The sequence below is a fragment of the Crotalus tigris genome, unplaced genomic scaffold, assembly GCF_016545835.1.
Source record: "Crotalus tigris isolate CLP2741 ecotype Arizona unplaced genomic scaffold, ASM1654583v1 scf7180000024391.5723578, whole genome shotgun sequence".
Lineage (NCBI taxonomy): Eukaryota > Metazoa > Chordata > Lepidosauria > Squamata > Viperidae > Crotalus > Crotalus tigris.
In genome coordinates, this window is record NW_024100561.1 from 1,383,069 (window position 1) to 1,402,747 (window position 19,679).

Genomic DNA, 19,679 nt, shown 5'->3' on the forward strand with positions numbered 1-19,679 from the left:
GAATTCCTCTTTCAGGAATCTAACCCCATCCAACATAAATTAATTCCCCAAATCAAAGTTTGTTTTCCTACTCACCAATATCCTCCTGTGCCTCATCTGTCTTTAATTTCAGTTCGTTTACCAATTACCCATCTTATTACTGAACTTGAGGGTAATTCAACAGCAGAAGAATGTAAGTCACTTTTCCTTCCATATCCAGATTCCTAAATGACTCTTTCAGTAGTTTCATTTAAAAAGTAAACAGTGTAGAAAATAAGATGGGTCTCTAGCACAGCATAGGTCAACATCCAGGGAGTTACACCACCAACCGGACATGGTCAAACAGGAAGGACTGCTGTGTGCTCAGATGAGCAATCCAGGAGGATATTGAAGTAACTTCTATCAGCAAGACAATTATTATTGCCACACCTTCATTCTGAGTTCCATTTCTCAGAGGGAATAATTTCTCTACTTATTAAGGATTTTCACCATCATTTCTATATTATACAGATCAGCCCGGGTTTGTCAGTATTATATACAGGTAACAGTGGAAAAATGTAGGATTGACTTCTAATAATAATATAATAGTAGTAGTAGTAGTAGTAGTGTAGTAGTAGTAGTAGTAGTAGTAGTAGTAGTAGTAGTAGTAGTAGTAAAGTTGGAAGGGACCTTGGAGGTCATCAAGTCCAATCCCCTGCTCAGGCAGGTAACCCTATACCATTTTGGACAAATGGCTGTCCAGTTTTTTCTTAAAAACTTCCAGTGTTGGAGCATTCACTGCTTCTGGAGACTGGTTGTTCCACTGGTTAACTGTTGTAACTGTCAGGAAGTTTCTAGTTCTAGGTTGCTTCTCTCTTTGGTTAGTTTCCACCCGTTGCTTCTTGTCTTGCCTTCAGACGCTTTGGAAAAAAGCTTGACTCCCTCTTCTTTGTGGCAGTCCCTGAGATATTGGAACACTTCTATCATGTCCCCCTTCGTCCTTCTCTTCGTTAAACTAGACATACCCAATTCCAGCAACCATTCCTTATATGTTTTAGCCTCCAGTCCCCTAATCATCTTTGTTGCTCTTCTCTGTACTCTTTCTAGAATCTCAACAACTTTTTTACATCGTGGTGACCAAAACTGGATGCAGTATTCCAAGTGCGGCGTTACCAAGGCATTGTAAAGTGGTATTAATACTTCACGTGATCTTGATTCTATCCCTCTGTTAATGCAGCCTAGCACTGCGTTGGCTTTTTTGGCAGCTGCAGCCACTGCTGGTTCATATTTAAGTGATTGTTCACTAGGACTCTGAGATCCCTCTCACAGTTACTACTATTGAGCAAGGTACCCCCTGTACTATACCTGTACATTTAGTTTTTCTTGCCTAAATGTAGAACCTTACTTTTTTCACCATTGAATTTCATTTTGTTAGATAGCGCCCACTGTTCAAGTCTGTTCCTCCTGTCTCTTAAGCCTGTCTTCTGGAGTGTTGGCTATTCCTGCCAGCTTGGTGTCATCTACAAATTTGATGAGTTCCCCATCTATCCCCTCGTCCAGATTGTTGATGAAGATGTTGAAGAGCACCGGGCCCAGAACAGAGCCCTGGGGCACCCCACTACACACTTCCCTCCATGTAGATGTGGTTCCATTGAGGACCACACACTGAGTACGGCCGGTCAGCCAGCTACGGATCCATCTGATGATGATGCTGTCTAACCCGCATTTTTCTATCTTATCAAGTAATAGGTTGTGATGTACTTTGTCAAATGCCTTACTGAAGTCCAAGTAAATTATATCCACAGCATTCCTCTGGTCCACTAATTTTGTCACTTGGTCAAAGAATGCAATAAGATTTGTCTGGCATGATTTGTGTTTGACAAACCTGTGTTGGCTTTTAGTAATGACTTTGTTTGCCTGTAGGTATTCGCTGATTCGTTGTTTGATTATCTTTTCCAGAATCTTCCCAGGTATTGAGGTCAGGCTGATAGATCTGTAATTTCCTGGGTCCTTTTTTTCCCCTTTTTTGAAGATGGAAACTACATCAGCTCTTTTCCAGTTCTCTGGCAGTTCCCCAGTGCTCCAGGATTTTTGAAAAATATAGTTCAGTGGTTCTGAGATCACATCTGCCAGTTCCTTGAGAACCTTGGGATGTAATCCATCTGGTCCTGGTGATTTGAACTCGTCTAGGCTGGACAGGTGCTCACTTACCATTTTCTTGCCTATCTTAACTTGTATTTCTATTTTGTTTTTTATGGCACTATTTTTGATAGGTTGGTCTGTTTTTTTCCTTTGTGTAAAGACAAATGCGAAAAATGAGTTAAATAGTCTGCTTTTTCCCTGTTGCTTGTCACCTTCTTGCCACTTTTACCCACTAATGGACCAATCGTTTCCTTCACTTTTTTCTTGTTTTTTACATGTTGAAAGAAGCTTGTTTTGTTATTTTTGACTTTGGTCGCAAGCCTTAGTTCATTTTGAGCCTTAGCTTTCCTCACTTCATCTTTGCAGGCTCTGGCTATTTGCTGATGTTCTGACTTAGTTATGTGTCCCTCTTTCCACTTTCTATACTTGTCCTTTTTATCTTTCAATTGATCAGAGAGTTCTTTATGCAGCCATGCTGGTTTATTTTGAGAGCTGTTATTTTTCCTCTTTGTTGGTATTGTGCTAGACTGGGCCTTTATTATCTCACTTTTCAAAATTTCCCAAGCCTCTTGAGTTGTTTTCCCCTGGAGGATTCTCATCCATGCAATCCTTCCCAAACCTTCTCTAAGTTTATTGAAATTAGCTCTCTTGAAGTCCAAGACTCTAGTTTGACTGTGTTCTATTGCTTGTGCTTCCATAATGTTGAATTCCAATATTGCATGATCACTTCCTCCGAAGGTTCCTATGGCTTCAACACCTTCTATCATTTCATCTCTGTTAGTGAGAATTAGATCCAAAATGGCTAATCCCCTAGTTCCCTTTTCTACTTTTTGAGAGACAAAGTTTTCTGCTAGGTTTGTCAGGAATCTTTTTGATCTTCCACTTGGTGCAGAGTTTGTCTCCCAGTTGATGTCAGGGTAGTTAAAGTCCCCCATTACTATTGTGATGTGCTTCCTACATACCTTAGTTAGCTGACTAGCAAAAAGTTCATCTATTTCCTGTGTTTGGTTGGGTGGCCTATAATATACACCTATGGCAATGTCATTCCCCCCCCCTTTTTTTTTTATATTGACCCATATGCATTCAGGACAGTTTTCATCATTGTTGTGCTCTATTTCTGTAAAGATTTAGTTATTTCTTATATAGAGAGCAACTCTACCTCCTCTTTTATTTGGTCTGTTTCTTTTAAATAATTTAAATCCCTCTAGCTGTGTCTTCTGAGATATGGACTGAAAGCATTTTGGCCTCAGGAAATAAAGGAAAGAAGGCAAAGAAATTCAGCATGGATATTACAGTTCCAGAATGTGAAATGTAGAGTAGTAGAAATGTAGTGGCTAGCTAGCTCAGGAAGGGAAACTATTAACCACTGAAATGATATGCTGACAATATCCTGGGCACCCAACTTCCACAATACATGGAATTAGCAGTCTGTTAAATGAAGTTTGCAGTCATACAAATTCAGACTCTACATTATGACAGCTATATTGCAGAAAGAATGAGACAAAGGAGAAACAGGAAAGCAGTATCACAGTCTTTGGATGAATCCCAAGATTTTTCAATTATTGTGTCAAAAGTATGCCAAGGAAGGACAAGACTGAAGGAGATCCAGTTTCCTAACAAGCATATGTGAATATGAACTTTGAAGTTTTTAACTGGATTCTGAATTAACAGCCTCAGAAGAATGATTACTGTATTATGATATGCAACAGTAGAAGTTCATTTGCATCCCCATAAATTATGCAGGAGATATGTATGGGTATGATTTGCTGGATTAATATGAAATCTTCCCTGAGAAATTGCAGATGAAATGTTTAATTTATTTCTATTCTGTTGTTGTAATAACTTCCGCTGTGTTAGGAATGTCAGTTAATGCAATCGTATGCACATTCATTACAAAAGGCCCATTAAACATAGTGGAATTTATTTTTTGGGGGAAAAAACACGCATGGATTGTTTGTAAATTAAACATCCCCCCCCCCTTTGTCTTCCACTTTCTTTTTTTTCCCCTATAGCAGAATTTTGTGGCTTGGATATTATTTCCCATCAAGCTACATTATTTCGTCTGTTTCTGATAGTGTCAACATATTAGACTCTGTTTTAACTCTGTTATGTAACCCTGTATATTGATGAGCAGTATACAGGTAGTGCTCAAGTTACAACAGTTTGTTTAGTGACTGTTCAAGTTACAGCAGCACTGAAAAATATGACTTATGACCATTTTTCATAGTCATGACTTTTCCAGCATCCTCATGATCATTTGATCAAATTTCAGATGCTTGGCAACAGTTTCATATTTATGACCATTGCTGTATCCCACGATCATGTGATCCCCTTTCAGAGTCTTCTGACGAGCAAAGTCAGTGGGGAAGCCAGATTCATTAAACAACTGATTACTAACTTATCAACTGCAGTGATTTACTTAGCAACTGTGCCAAGAAAGGTCGTAAAATGGGGCAAAACTCACTTAACAATTGTCTCACTTAGCAGAAATTTTGGGCTCAACTGTGGTCATAAGTTGAGGACTACCTGTACAAAGAAATAAAAACAAAAGCGATTGTAAATGCTTAAGTCAGTGTTTCTCAACCTTGACAATTTTAAGGCATGTGGACTTCAACTCCCAGAATTCCACAGCCAGCAATGCTGGCTGTGGAATTCTGGGAGTTGAAGTCCACATGCCTTAAAATTGTCGAGGTTGAGAAACACTGGCTTAAGTAGACAGTACTTCGCATGGGCACACAACATCTAGATCAGGGGTCAGCAACCTGCAACAGTGAAAGAGCCACTTGGATCCATTTCCCTCACAAAAAAAAAAAACCTGGGAGCCGCAAAATGTGCACGCGCATGTGCGCGCGTGCGCATGCGCACAGAACACGGGGCTTGATTGAAGAGTGGAGCTTAAGGCGAAACGTGCGCCGGCCCTGCCCCCCATCCAGCTCTGGTATGAACGGCTCTGCAGTCCTGGCTTCTCCTCCCTTCGGAAAAGACTGCTCTCCCCTCACCCCGCGCTCTCCCTCTGTGGGACTTTCTTCTTGCTGCCTTTTGGCGCGAAGTTTCCAAGGGAGCGGAGGAGGAAGCCGACAGGGAGAAAGAGCTGCTGCGGTGAATCTTCTGAGGCAGCAGTAGACGGTCGCTCGGGCTCGCCTATCTCAGCCTGCTGCAGGAGGCTGGAGTTGAGGCTTCTGGTTTGCTCTGGGACGGGTGCTTGGAAAAGGAAGGATGGGAAGCGGAAAGTGGGAGAAAGGACGCCTTCCAGCTCTCTGGGGTTCTTTCGCTGGGAGGGCGAGGAAGCAGCAGTTCTGCTCCGTGGGAGGTGGGAGCAGGCAGCCTCTCCTTCAAACTTTGCCAAGTGACTCCAGGAGCGAAGCGAGCTACGAGTCCTCGGAATGTCAACTTTGCGAAAGAGGGAGGCGATGGTGGGATTAAAATAAAATGGGGGGGAGGTTGAGGAAACCCAGCAGATGCTTACATCAGAGGGCCAGCAAGAAAGGCAGGGAGAGGAAGAAAGCTTTTGGGGCTTGTGCACAGACATAGCGGACTCTTTCTCGTCTCCTGCCCTTGCTGCATCTCCTGTGGAGATCATTTGCAGCTCTCTGTGTCTCTGCCACTCAAAGCCATCCTGCAGCTTGATTCTTGAAGCGATTTCAATCAGCCCCATTCATTGCCAAGAATCCCCATGGAAGTCAATGGAGGTCTGCGGCGACTCAAAAAGCCAGCTGCAGCACCTCCAAGTCCGTTGATTTTACCGGCTCAGTGGCCCGGGGACGGGCAGGAACCGATGCCCCCACTGCCCGCCGGGCTTGCCACCCGGCCCGGAGAAACACAAGGCCGGCTCAGCGGCCTGGGGATGGCCAAAACTCAATGCTCCTGCCGGCTGCCACTGCCGCCCAGCCCGGGAAGACGCGAGGCTGGCTCAGCGGCCCGGGGATGGCCAAAACCCAATGCCCCTGCCGGCAGCCACTGCCGCCCAGCCCGGGAAGACGCGAGGCTGGCTCAGCGGCCCGGGGAGGGCCAAAACCCAATGCCCCTGCCAGCCGCCACTGCCGCCCAGCCCGGGGAGACGCGAGGCAGGCTCAGCGGCCCGGAGAGGGGCAGGAACCGATGCCCCCACGGCTGCTGCTCCCGCCAGGCCTACCGCCCGGTCCGGGGAAGGGCAGGAACCAATGCCCCTGCCAGCCGCTGGCCCCGCCAGGCCTGCTGCCCAGCCCAGGGAGATACGAGGCCGGCTCGGTTGCCCCTCCACCTGGTGCAGGTAAGCCCCCTCCCTCCTCCCCACTCACCCTCCATCTCCGGCTCTGCTCCTACTTGACCCACTAGGGCCGCAGCTTGCGGGAGGGCTGGCCCTTTCAATGGAGGCTCTGCTGGGCCGCTCCTAGCATGGATCCTGGGGCTTCCCCATGCAACTCTCTGGTCACATGCACCTCGGACTGGGCCAGCCCCGGAAAGGCCCTTCCTGGCCACCCTTCTCCCAGGGGGCAGGGCACCCGGCTGCAGGGCCAATCAGGAGCTCTGCGAGGGGGCAAATCTGCATGAGAGAGAGAGAGAAGGGAAGTACAAGTGCCTCTCTGTCTCTGTCTCTCTATGAAAATGGCGGAGGAGGCTCCGGAGCCGCAGGAGGTGGCTCAAAGAGCCGCATGCGGCTCCAGAGCTGTGGGTTGCCGACCCGTGATCTAGATGGTTATATTGGTTTTGAGAAGCCATTTTCATCTAATGATTTACTTGATTAAAATGATGTTTTAAGTTGGATTCCCAATGTTTATCTCTCTCCCCTTGTGTTCATTTGGAACAATAGATTTGCCTTTAATGAAGTGTTTAGTGAAAAGTAGAGCATAAAAACTGGTAAAAAAAAATGCTAACAATGCAGCTTTTTGCATAATCAACATTGCCAGCTGAGCAATCTGACCCACAGTCAAATACTTACACTTTTTCTCTTCTTTTTTGCTCTCACTGTCTGATGTACCAATAGGCAGCCTTTTGACAGCCAGTCTTTAAAGATCCATCTGAGGGCTGCAATAAGTGGGTCATGAGGGCTGCAATAAGTGGGTCACTGACCTGTGCTGTCATCAGAATGGATGGATATAAATTAATTTGAGGGTCCATCAAGGAATAGTCGTGTGGGTTATTTTTATATTTTGCATGCGTTAACTCAATCAAAGCCTATACAATATGGGAGTACTTTTTACTGTTGAAATATGATAGTAAATTGCATTTTTACTTTTTGATAATTTGTCACCAAAATTTAGTAATAAGACCTATGGGAGTTCTGGAAAGATTATAGGCTTGCAGTCATCAATGTAATAATGCTTCCCTTTTACATTTCTTTTTTAACTGTAAATTTATTTTATCACCTTTACAAATTTTATCATCTTTACAAATCCAATTGAAATCAGTAGAATCGAAATTTCATGTTTCAGTTCCCCTTGGACTAATTTGGCTATTCCTTAATCGTCAATAGATGATATTTTTTTTCTTTCCTGTGCTAAAATACATTATAGTTATTATTTATCATTCTGATTTATAACTCATTCATAATTTCTATGGGAAGTTATAAATGTTATTTAACAGGAGAATATAACAATTCCAATATTTTGAGAGTGTTTTGTTGCCTGAACATTTTTCCCTTTGCTTAAACTATACATTGTTTGCAAGTCATGGGATGCTTGATAGAGAGAAAAACTGGTCTTTTCTTTATTTCAGATCCGGACATGGATTCTTACAGTGGGCTATACAACTGCATTTGGGGCAATGTTTGCAAAAACATGGAGAGTCCACGCAATCTTCAAAAATGTAAAAATGAAAAAAAAGGTCAGTTTTTTTAAAAAAATTAGTTCTATTCGCTCATGTCTGAGTTGCTTCTACTTTTTTTCTCTGACTGCTTAATTAAAAAATATTGAGGGAAATCTGTATAGATTACTTGCTTTAACATGTTTCCTATTTTCCATAGCTGCTTACACTCTTGTATCTTATACTGGAGACTCATACAAAGCCCTCTATAATGTCATAAATTGACATTTGGCTTGAGTCAGGTTTAAAAGCCCTGAGATGGATGGGCTTTAATAATAATAATAATAATAATAATAATAATAATAATAATAATAATAATGTTGGAAGGGATCTTGGAGGTCATCAAGTCCAACTCCCTGCTCAGGTAGGAAACCCTACACCATTTCAGACAAATGGCTGTCCAGTCTTTTCTTAAAGACTTCCAGTGTTGGAGCATTCACCGCTTCTGGAGGCAGATTGTTCCATTGATTAATTGTTCTAACTGTCAGGAAGTTTCTCCTTAGTTCTAGGTTGCTTCTCTCCTTGATCAGTTTCCATCCATTGCTTCTTGTCCTGCCTTCATGCGCCTTGGAGAATAGCTTGACTCCTTCTTCTTTGTGGCAAACCCTGAGATATTGGAACACTGCTATCATATCCCCCCTCGTCCTTCTCTTTGTTAAACTAGACGTACCCAATTCCAGCAACCGTTCCTTATATGTTTTAGCCTCCAGTCCCCTAATCATCTTTGTTGCTCTTCTCTGTACTCTTTCTATAGTCTCAGCATCTTTTTCACATCGTGGTGACCAAAACTGGATGCAGTATTCCAAGTGTGGCCTTACCAAGGCATTGTAAAGTGGTATTAATACTTCACGTGATCTTGATTCTATCCCTCTGTTAATGCAGCCCAGCACTGTGTTGGCTTTTTTGGCTTGAATTGTGAAAACAATCCAACTGAAGAAAAAGTTCTTAAATATTAAGCCAGAAGTCTCTGCAATTGAAATTGGTTTTCATGGTTAATATTACCATTTTGTTCTTATGGCCCGAAAGGAAGAATTACTTGACTTACAGATATTATTACAAAATCTTGGCTGAGGAAACTCTCATAAACATTCCTGAGTTTTAGCATTTGCATTTTTTAAAATCCTTGATGAAGTAAGATTCGTTAATTCAAGAGACTACGCAAATCCCTAGGTATAGGATGGACAGCTTCTATTGTGTAGTATCGTAAGTAATATTATAAGGTAGATACATTGAGGCTGCGTATGGCGTGCAATTTTGGATGTTAGATAACATATTCTGCCAAAATGGGTGTAATTTATGATTGAAGCTGTTTAGCTTGGACCTGGGCATATTGCCACTGTGCTTATTTTTTCTTATCTAGCTATCAATCTAGACTGATAGAAGTTGTGATTTATGATTGCCAGGGTCCATTGTCTTCTATTTCATTGGCTGGCTCTTCCTTTGTAATCTGTATGTCACTGGCCTTTTCTCAAAAACAGATTTGGCAAATGCAGGTTAGGGAATTATATATTCTATGTTGTAATCTGTATGGAAGAAACAATGAACTATTCGAAATAATAGAGAATAGAATATTTCATGGCTTTCCTATACTATTTATAGTTCCATATTTTGTGAATTAAGTGCAAACTGTGTGGGTGGCATGGAATGTTCTATCTTCTGTTTCTTAGGCTAACAATTTTCTCTGTTGTCCTTCACATATGAAGTTTTTGGTTTTAATTAGATAAAAATCATCAACTCCCAGGATTCTTTTAAAAATTATATAGGAACTACTGCACAGGGAAAGACTGAATTAAACAGTATAGTAGACCATGATGTAGGTAGTTGATATGGTTAATGTGATATGTGTGTCCAGATATTGTAGTTTATATACCAAGATTTGTGATATGACCTGATGCAGAAATTCAACCACTTTGATAAGCAAACTGTAGCTTAATGCAATGTGTTACTGCTATATTGCAGATAGACATAAATTAAAAAATGCTGGTGCAACTAAACAGAAGTTGATTGCTATTTGTTTATTTGGAAGATATGATCACAAAACCTGCATGGTTGATTGTGATGTCAGGCAGCGATCATCAGCAAAAATAGTGGAATTTCAAATTACAAGTAAAACCAATGATATCAAGAAAACGAAAGCAAAAGTGACATGCTAATTACAGGGGTTCTCAACCTTGGCAACTTTAAGACTTGTGGACTTCAGCTCCCAGAATTCCTCAGCCAGCAAGTCCACAAGTCTTAAAGTTGCCAAGGTTGAGAACCCCTGTGCTAGTAGCATACTGTTGGCCATCATAAGCTTTACTTCCCAAAGATGAACTCTTCTACTATCACACCCAATGCCTGGAGAAAGGCTCACATTTTAAAAGCTTCCCTAAAGGTGAACAGGATCAAGGCCAGTGAAATCTCGAGGGGGAGGGATTATTAAAAAGGACATCTGCTGCAACTAAGATAGCATAACCTCCTAGATATAATACCTTCATTGCTTCAAGGCAGGGATCTGGTGCATGCTCATCCTGATAGAATATGTGGGAAATAATCAGGAAACAGCCTGCTTCTAATCTATAGAGGGCTTCATATTAATCAGGACATTGAATTGCCCCTAAAGAGCAATTGGAAGCTAATATAGCTGGTAAAGTATGATATGTAGGTAAGTATATATACCATTACATTCTGAACTATTAGCAGCTTCCAGAGAGTTTTCAAGGATTGACTCATATGGAGGACATTGCAGTGTGGATATTGAGGTACTACATGCAGAGCCTTCTGATAGGTAGGAATGGGTAAAATTGCTACAAAAGCTGGAGTTGTACAAGGACTCTCTTGGCCATAGCTGTCACAGGTCCTCAAATAGGAGCTTTGAGTTCAGGAGAACATTATAGGGGAAATTATTAAGAAGGTGACCTGACAATAGTTCCAGAAGATCCTGGAAGAAACTGTTATTTGAACTTGGCTCAGTTTCATTTTGATTTTTGACCAGAGTCCAGTGTAGAGATAGCACTGGACATGCTTACTAACGATCTTTGGTAGAACAATATCAGCTGGAACTGATAGGGAGGAAAGAGAAGAACTACATTAACACCATGTCTCCCACTCCCTTTTCCAACATCCTGAGCTGGTTTAGATGGATACCTTAATTGATAGTATTGAAAGCTGCTGAGAGCTCAGGGAGACAAGAATAAATGCACTCTCCCCACTGAGAACTCATTACAAGTGCAACTAATGCTTGATGCCATGTTCAGTCTGAAACCAAATTGACAGTGACCCCAGAATATATTGCTGAATATGTAAAACAGGCACATTAAACCTCCAAGATACGTAAAATAAGAGCATTGACCTCACTCCAAACCACAAAAAAATCACTGGCAATGTCATTGTGTCAACTGAATATTCTCGGAGGGTACTTTTTAAAAAGTATTTGTTTTTAAATATCCAGACCTATTTTAAATAAACTTTGGTTACCACTTATGCTTAGATATCCTTCCAATCAGATGGTTGCAGGTTTCTAAAGCCTTTTTTGGAGACCATTTTGCTTCACATCAGAGCTGTTTTATTTCTAGGCTTTACATTTATAGATATGGATTTATTTATTAGAACTGTACTAATACACATTGTGAGAATCAGTTGGTGTAGTAGTTAAGGCGTAAGGCTAGAAACCAGGAGACTGTGAGTTCTAGTCCTGCCTTAAGCATAGAATCAGCTCAGTGACTTTGAGCTAGTCACATGCTCTCAGTCCTAGGAAGGAGGCAAAGGCTAACTACTTCTGAAAAACCTTGCCAAGAAAACTGCAGGGATTTGTCCAAACATTGAATGGAAGAAAACACATGCACACACAGACATACACCATTTTGACTTTAAAAAAATATGATGATGATCTAACAGATTGCCACAAACTATGGAAGGGTTACAATGGACAAGTCTATATTGTATTTGCTTTCTCCAAGATACTGGGTTCTGAGATTTAAGAAATGTGATACAAAGCTGAACCACCATTAGATTAGATCAGCGGTTCTCAACCTATGGGTCGCGACCTCATTTGGGGTCGATCGACCATTTCACGGGGGTCGCCAAACAAGGCGATCCGCCATTTTTCCCCCTCAGGGGGCGGTGCCGCACATGCATGCCGCGCATGGGGGCGCCGCTGCGCATGTGCGCCGTGCATGGGGTGCCGCCGCGCATGCGCGGCACGTTTGTGTGATGGGGGTCGCCGTCACACAAACGTTGAGAACCACTGGATTAGATAGAGCAGCCTGGCTGTGAACAGTATTTTGATCCACAATCTTAAACTATCTAATTTTTATGTAGCATAACAGCTTTAGCAGATCAAATATAATTTATCTTTTGGATTCTTCATTTCTTTGCATTTCGTAATGTGTTTTGGCTCAAAAGTTGTTTGCAATAATGTATGCAAAACATGTACAAAATGGGTATATGGGAAAAACTTTGTATAATTTCTTGCATTTTTTGAAAAATAGGATGATGGCACAGAAATTTGATCAAATAAATTTTTAATTAAGTATGTGTGAAACTTAAATGGATTTAGACGTATATCCATACTTGGAAACTGAACATTTCCCAACATAAAGTGTTCAGAATATAGCTTAGACAGTAATAGCAGTTCAGTTACAGTAAACACCAGAAATATATTTCTATTAATTATATTCTTGTCGAATCTTAACAGTATAGAATGGCAACAGTAAGCTGCTGGAAGGTAGGGAATAAATCTGAAAAATAAGCAAATATTTTGTGACTGTTCTTCTCATCTCACCAAGCTGTCTATAGAGAGGTCTCAAGTTTACTGGAGCCTATTTGTACTATGCATGTAGCCTTTCTAAGCAATGCTGAGAATGATGTACTGTGGAGATAGGCATGAAGATCTCTAAAGAACTACAGTTAGTCCTCTCTAACTGAGACCAGAATTTCCACTGCTAAGCAAAGTAGTTGTTAGGTGAAACATGTGACCACCCTGCTTAATGACAACAGTTATGATAGTCCCTGTTGCAGTCGTTAGGCCAGGACTTCTTGCTTCTCCTGTCCTCCCATTCTCACCTTTGCTTCAACTGCCTGCACTGGCCTAACTCCCCGCAGCTACTGTCCCTTTGCAGGACCCTCACATGGCCTCATCGAATCCTTGTAGATATACGGAGGCCTTGCAAGGCTTTGAGAAGTTGCATCTCATCGGCGGTCGGAGTTTGCAAACTAGTCTCCTTTTACTGTAGATTAATGTTAGATTTCTTCTTAATTCATCCTGATTTATAAATACGTATCGGGGGAGGGTTGTCATTTGATAGAGGTAAAAATCTCCATCCTAAATAAATTGAGCATGACCAAATGCACTATTTAAATGCCATCTGTTGAGAATGAACGACCAAATGGTGACTTATATTTAATGTTTCCCAGAGCTGTTGTTTATTTCAAAATAAGAAAAAATAGAAACTTGGTACTTAAAACTTCAAAAAGGGAATTAGAACATGACTCCTAATTTCATGTAATCAGTAGTACTTTTTTTTTTCTAGAGGAGTGACACAAAGAGAATACATTTGTTTTTCTGGAATTTGAATTTTTTGAGGTATCCCAATATATTTTTAGCAAGGAAGATCAGGCACCCTTTTTTTTTTTTTTAAGAGTTGCATTCTTGGAGGCAATGTGTTCGGAACCATGTGCTAACTGACAGAGATCAAAGAAGCAAAGGCATAGCGCCAATATCATCCATCAACTCTCTTTTGGACATGACTTTTTTTCTTCTATTGACATCCTCTTTTTTTCTTTCTTTTCCTGTTTCCCCCTTCTCTCTCTCTCCCTGTCCCTTCCAATTCAGAAGACTGATTGTTTTTGTCAGAGTAATCACTTTTGCCCTTCCAGAAAGTCATGAAAACCAAGCTATTCTGGTGGGCTTTGGGTAATTGAATTCATCACTGTAAATTAGATTGTTAATTGTATATTATTGAATAATTATTATACAGTTGCTGCTGGTTTTGGTGGTATTATTAAATTATGGCACTAGAAGTGTGGTTGGTTAGGCAATTTGTAGCAATATTTTTGTCAGGAACCTTCTTTCAGTATTATACTGTTTACTATGAACATTTTGGTCATAGTTTTCATAAGCTTCCATGATTTGAATGCATTTGGGAGCATACAAATTTAGTGTAGCAAATTAAATTAACCTTTTGCTTAAAGGGCTTTTGAAATTCGGCTGAAAGCCACAGGTTGCTCATCTCCAAACTAGGACAAGATGTATTGAGGTTGTATCCCCAATCCAGGATTATGTAAATGTATACTTGGGGGCAAGACCTACTGAAATCAAAGTTTCATATTTCTGAAAGTATATATATAGAATTATGGTAATAAATTAATGTCATTTCAAAATCCATTCAAAATAGTAATAATTAAGTTAGGTCGTGAATAAGTGATTTTGACGCTATCTAAATGCAACTGATTTACTATGGACTCACAATTAACTCCATGGTTTCTGTTAAATGAAGTATAGTGAGAACATGAACTACATAAAATAAATATATAAAACAGGTTTGAGCAATTTACAGACTTTAGCTTATTCGTGTAACCTCAATCTAATTTTAACAGCCTTTTTGCAAAAAAAAAAAAAAAAAAGTCGCCTTCTACCAAGAGAGATCTATCACTTCTAGCTGTCTGCCCGGCAGGAAAAAAAATAGAGTGAGCAACTGATGGCAGAAAAAAAACAGAAGAGCAAAGAAAGAGTGAGAGAGAAAAGAGTTGGTCCATCCATTCACTTTTGACCACTGACTCACTCTCTTGCCTTCAGCCCTAGTTTTAGTGGATTATGCTGAAGAGAATAATTTTCGATTAAGATAGGGATAAGATTTTAATCTTAAGCAATTTGAATGTCACTAAAGGTATTTAGGGAGAGCCAATTTAGTGTAGTGATTAAGGATCTAGGCTAGAAACAAGGAAACTGAGTTTTAGTCCCACTTTGGGACAAAACCAGTTGGGGTACCTTGAACCAGTTTGTTCTCTCAGTCCTGGGAAGAAGGCAGTAGTAAATCTTTTCTGAAATCTTGCCTATATAGAACTAGGAAAATAGTCCGGGCAATGGCCAGGAGTTAACGCTGACTGAAAGGCACACATGTGCACATACAAAGGTACATATAAGAGGCTGTGATGTATAGTACATTAAACAAAATATATGATACAACTGAGACTTCACTCTGCTCTGTTCTTGAACTCTGCATATATCACAAATTAAGTATAGCAAGAGAGTGATTCTTTATTTTGCTTTGTAGAATTGGAGGTCCTGCTTCAATGCAGTTTATCGAATATGTTTTTATCTTATATTACTATCATTTGTAAGAGGTAGGCAAAATTTCAAAAACAACCTGACTTAAAATTTAACTGTAATTTATCCTGAATTATTTAAGTGTGAATTTATGCAAGAAAAAAAATTAAGGTATTTTGTGTTTATGGAGAATTTGTTAAATTCCAGTTTTTCTATTCTCGTCATTCGGTTTGATTTATAGATTTGTGTTTTTTAGAGTGTGCCAGCAAACAAAAAAATCAAATAAATGCAGCTTGTGAAATGACTTTTACTATGGTCAAGTAAATGAAGATTTTATCCATGCATAATTAAAATGCCTCATTAACAGTGTGCATAGTCTGATTTATAGCTCTTAACAAAGTCTCTAGAGGAACCTCTGAATTTAATGTAAATATCCTCCTATATTCTCTATTTTGTTTCCATAGATCATTAAGGACCAAAAACTAATGGTAATCGTTGGAGGAATGCTACTGATAGATCTTTGCATCTTGATTTGTTGGCAAGTTGTTGATCCCTTGAGGAGAACAGTAGAAAAGTACAACATGGAGGTCTGTCATTTCAGCTATTTTATATTAATGGTTTTCCAGTTAGTTGTTTAAGGTTGTAATGCAAAATAAAATATAAATATATCCAAAATGATAGGTATATATATTTTAGTGGATACATATATCACAAATAGAATGTATACGTGTGCGTGTGTATCTCACATTACACAAATGGAATCCAGCATCTCTACCATGCTAAGAGGTTTTAGATGCAGAAATATTGTAAACACAAGGGAGTTGTCTGCTAAAAGTCTATAAGAGATGGTGTTGCAATAAATAATAGATTTTCGGACTCCATTAGCAGATTCATGAGGAACTAATGCAAGCTACATATAAAATAAAAGCATAATATGAAGTTCCAACGATCACTTTATCAAAACTAAGCTTCCATTTCTACTGTTGCTATTGAGGTACTGTAATATCACTGTCTATTACTTTGCTCAAATTAGTTGATCAGTCCAATTTTGGTATCATTTTAAAAAGAGTCACCCAGGAAATATAAGTCAAGGGTGAGATATTCAATAGTATATTGTTTATTATCAGATTTGCCAGTTGTGTGGCAACATTTTCTTGAAGGGAAGTAAATTTTCTTTAAAATGCAGTAAATTAATAGTGAAAAATTTCTTTGCCTACAAATTTCTTTGACTTGCAAAAATGGGACTTGCATTGAAATAAAATATATGAAAAAAATAATTTAAAATGTAATTTCTGTTTTATATTACATTTACCTATATTTGCTGGAGGACCAGTTGGTCAAAGTGCTGGATTAAGGCTAGGGAAACCTGAGTGTCTCATACTTGCATAAGCATACAAGCCAACTTGATGACTTTGATCCAGTTGCTTTCAGCACTATAAAGAAGGCAGTGCCAACACACTTCTGAAAATGTTGTCAAGAAAACTGTAGGGACTTGCCCATGTAGTCACCAAGAATCAAGACTGACTTTAATAAAAGGTGAACAATTTATGCAGTCTTTATTTTTTATTTATTTTATTTATTTGAATTTATTCTTTACTCAACTCCAGGGAGCTTTGAATAAAAATTGACTTGATGGCCCAAATAACACCCCCCCATCACAATCCTGTGTAGTACATTTGATTTATAAGCAAAAACACATTGAACCAACAGAATTGAATAACCTATATACATTATGAAACCTTCAAATATTTTTTGTGAGTAAATATGGCTTTTTTAATGTTTTTAGGAGACAGTTGCAATTTTCTGACAAGTCATATTGTTGATTTAAAACTGTAAGATATGAAAAAGGAGGTATCTAGATTTGAAAAGGAAGTTAGATACTTGTTATGAATTACATTGTTTCTGCTATATTTTGTTAATGGTCACCACAGATCTTTTTGTAAAACAGAGGTGGCAAGTCACTGTAGTACTTGTGGGACACTTCTCTAGGTATTGATTAGGTGGCCCTTTCTGAAATAAATTGGCTTCCCAAGAGATTATCGGCTCTGGCCTAATTGCATATCTTCAAACATTAAAAACTATATATATATATATATATATATATATATATATATATATATATATATATATATATATATATTCATGGAGCTACACCCCCCCCCTCCACATACACACACACAAACGCACACACATGCACATACACACAGGGTATATCAAAAGTCAGACTCCATAGATAAATTATTATATAATATTACATTGTTGGGATTGGTTGGCAGTTCTTCAAAACATTCCCTTAGTTGTTTGACACATGATTTTTGAATTTTTAAAAATTCAAAATAAAATAAACAAAATAAAACATTGTGATTTATCTATGGGAAATCGGAGGAAGATAGCACAACCAAAAAGTAATATGCTATGAATATAAAACATTGTATAGCGAGCTTCTGGCAGATACAATATCTTGGAAAAGTAGAGCTACCCAGATATTAGACAATTTATGACTAAACAAAATTGACTTACTTGTGTTCAGTGTTGAACATTTTGTTAATAATTCCATTTATTTTTATCTATGGCTTACTTTTATCAGCATACAACCTTCAGCATGCCCACATAAAATGTTTTCTAATTTAGGCCTATTCACGTGCTCCAAAGCAACATGCAATAAACTTCCTTTCTCATATTCATGTATTTCTCTATTTTTAGTAATTTTATTATGTTTATAAGGATATAAATACAAAAGAAAATGAAGTAGTGGGAAAATGGGGGAAGAAAAAGGGAAGGGAAAAATGTGTATGGTAAAGAGGGAAAAGAAAGAAAAGCACTAACTCCAAATCATTATAGCACAGTAGAATAGGATAATAACATTATAGCCTCAATTTTTTACTTTTATGTGCTAATATATACTAGCCATTTCTATAACAACAAGCCTACCTAATTAGCAAAACCCAAAGTCAGTTTCAGTTTTTTCCCATCTCAAGCACAATTTCAGAAGCAGTTTCTTTTCTTTGATTAAGGACATTCACACATTTTTCAATAACCAACCAAAGAGCAAAGCCTGATGCATTTCCCAAAGTTTCACAATTGTCTACTATTTGCATCTTTATAATCAGAATTTTAGCTTTTAGCTTGTTTAGCCATTACTTTCTCCCAAAACTTGATATGTTCAGGACATTATGGAAACATGTTTTAAAGAAGCATTATTCTTATCTCCAACAAAATGCTGTTTTTGACAGTCCTTTTCTATGCAAACATAATGGAGTCAATAAGTTCTAAATAATATTTTTTGCAGTTTAAGTCATAATTTGAAGTCCATTCGTATTTTCAATTTCCGGCAAAAACTTCCCCACAGAGAGCAATGGGTTTACTTAATGATTGTGGCGTTCGCTTAACAACTGCTGCAAAATAAGGTCATAAAATCGGGTCTGGTCATGTGGTAACCAGTTTTACGACTATCACAACTTATAACTGTAATTGTGGGCTCAGTTATGATCATAACTTGAGGATTACCTATACTCATCTCATACACCATTCCTATCCTTTCATCCATGTCTATCATCTGATCATCACACTGAGTTGTATAATTTTTCATTTTACTTCTATGCTTTATTTATCCAACTTATTTTATAAATATTATATTTTCCCCTCTCTTTTAATTCCACAAATATCCTACCTCCTCTTCTCTTCTCTCCTCATATTATTGAAAGGGACCTAGTGAAGCTCTCTGTTCAGTTCTGGATTTGCTAGAACATTTCTGACTGAGAGACTGTCCAGCCTCTGTTTGAAGGTTTCTAATGAGAGAGAATTCAACACATCATGTAGCAACCTATTTCATGCAGTTTCACACAATCAGGAAATTCCTATCCTGCACCTCCTTCCTTGTTCTTTTAACCCATGGACTTGGGTCCTGCATTCTTGATCAACAGATAATATTCTGCTTTGTCTTTTGAGTGACAGCACTTTAGCTATTTGAAGATTTATAATATCTTCAATAAATCTTTTTTTTTTTTTTTGTAGCTTAAACAATACTCAACTTCTTTAACTATCCTTCATGGGGACAGTTTGTTTCCACACCTTCACCATTTTGGTAGCTCTCTGAAATTGCTCCAATTTGCACTGTCCTTTTTGAACTATGATGCTCAGAACTTAGCAAGATATTCCAACATGGTCTGATCACAGGCAAATAAAATATAAAAATTATTTCCTGTTATGTAGCTTCTAACTCCTTTTAATATACCCCATTAATGGTCCCTCTTAGAAACCTCAGCTCATTTTGAGATTTAGTCTTTCCTTCCTTCCTTCCTTCCTTCCTTCCTTCCTTCCTTCCTTCCTTCCTTCCTTCCTTCCTTCCTTCCTTCCTTCCTCCCTCCCTCCCTCCCTCCCTCCCTCCCTCCCTCCCTCCCTCCCTCTTATTCATTCACATGTTTTATTGTACATTCCTCTTACGTTCCCGGTTACAGTCTTATAACTATGATTGTCAAAATATGGTTCCATGAATATTGGTTTTATTAAAATAATGCTTTTAGTAACCTTTTTTTTTTAAAAAAAAGAGTAG

General features: G+C 38.9%; 1 protein-coding gene across 1 annotated transcript in view; it reads left to right on the top strand.

Annotated features, from left to right (window-relative positions):
- Positions 1–19,679, top strand: part of GABBR2 (gamma-aminobutyric acid type B receptor subunit 2) — a 342,316-nt gene that overhangs the window by 230,740 nt on the left and 91,897 nt on the right. Inside the window, exons 12-13 of the mRNA XM_039329325.1 lie at positions 7,795–7,902; positions 15,592–15,714. Coding sequence (XP_039185259.1) covers positions 7,795–7,902; positions 15,592–15,714 — 231 coding nt within the window. The remainder of the gene's footprint in view (positions 1–7,794; positions 7,903–15,591; positions 15,715–19,679) is intronic.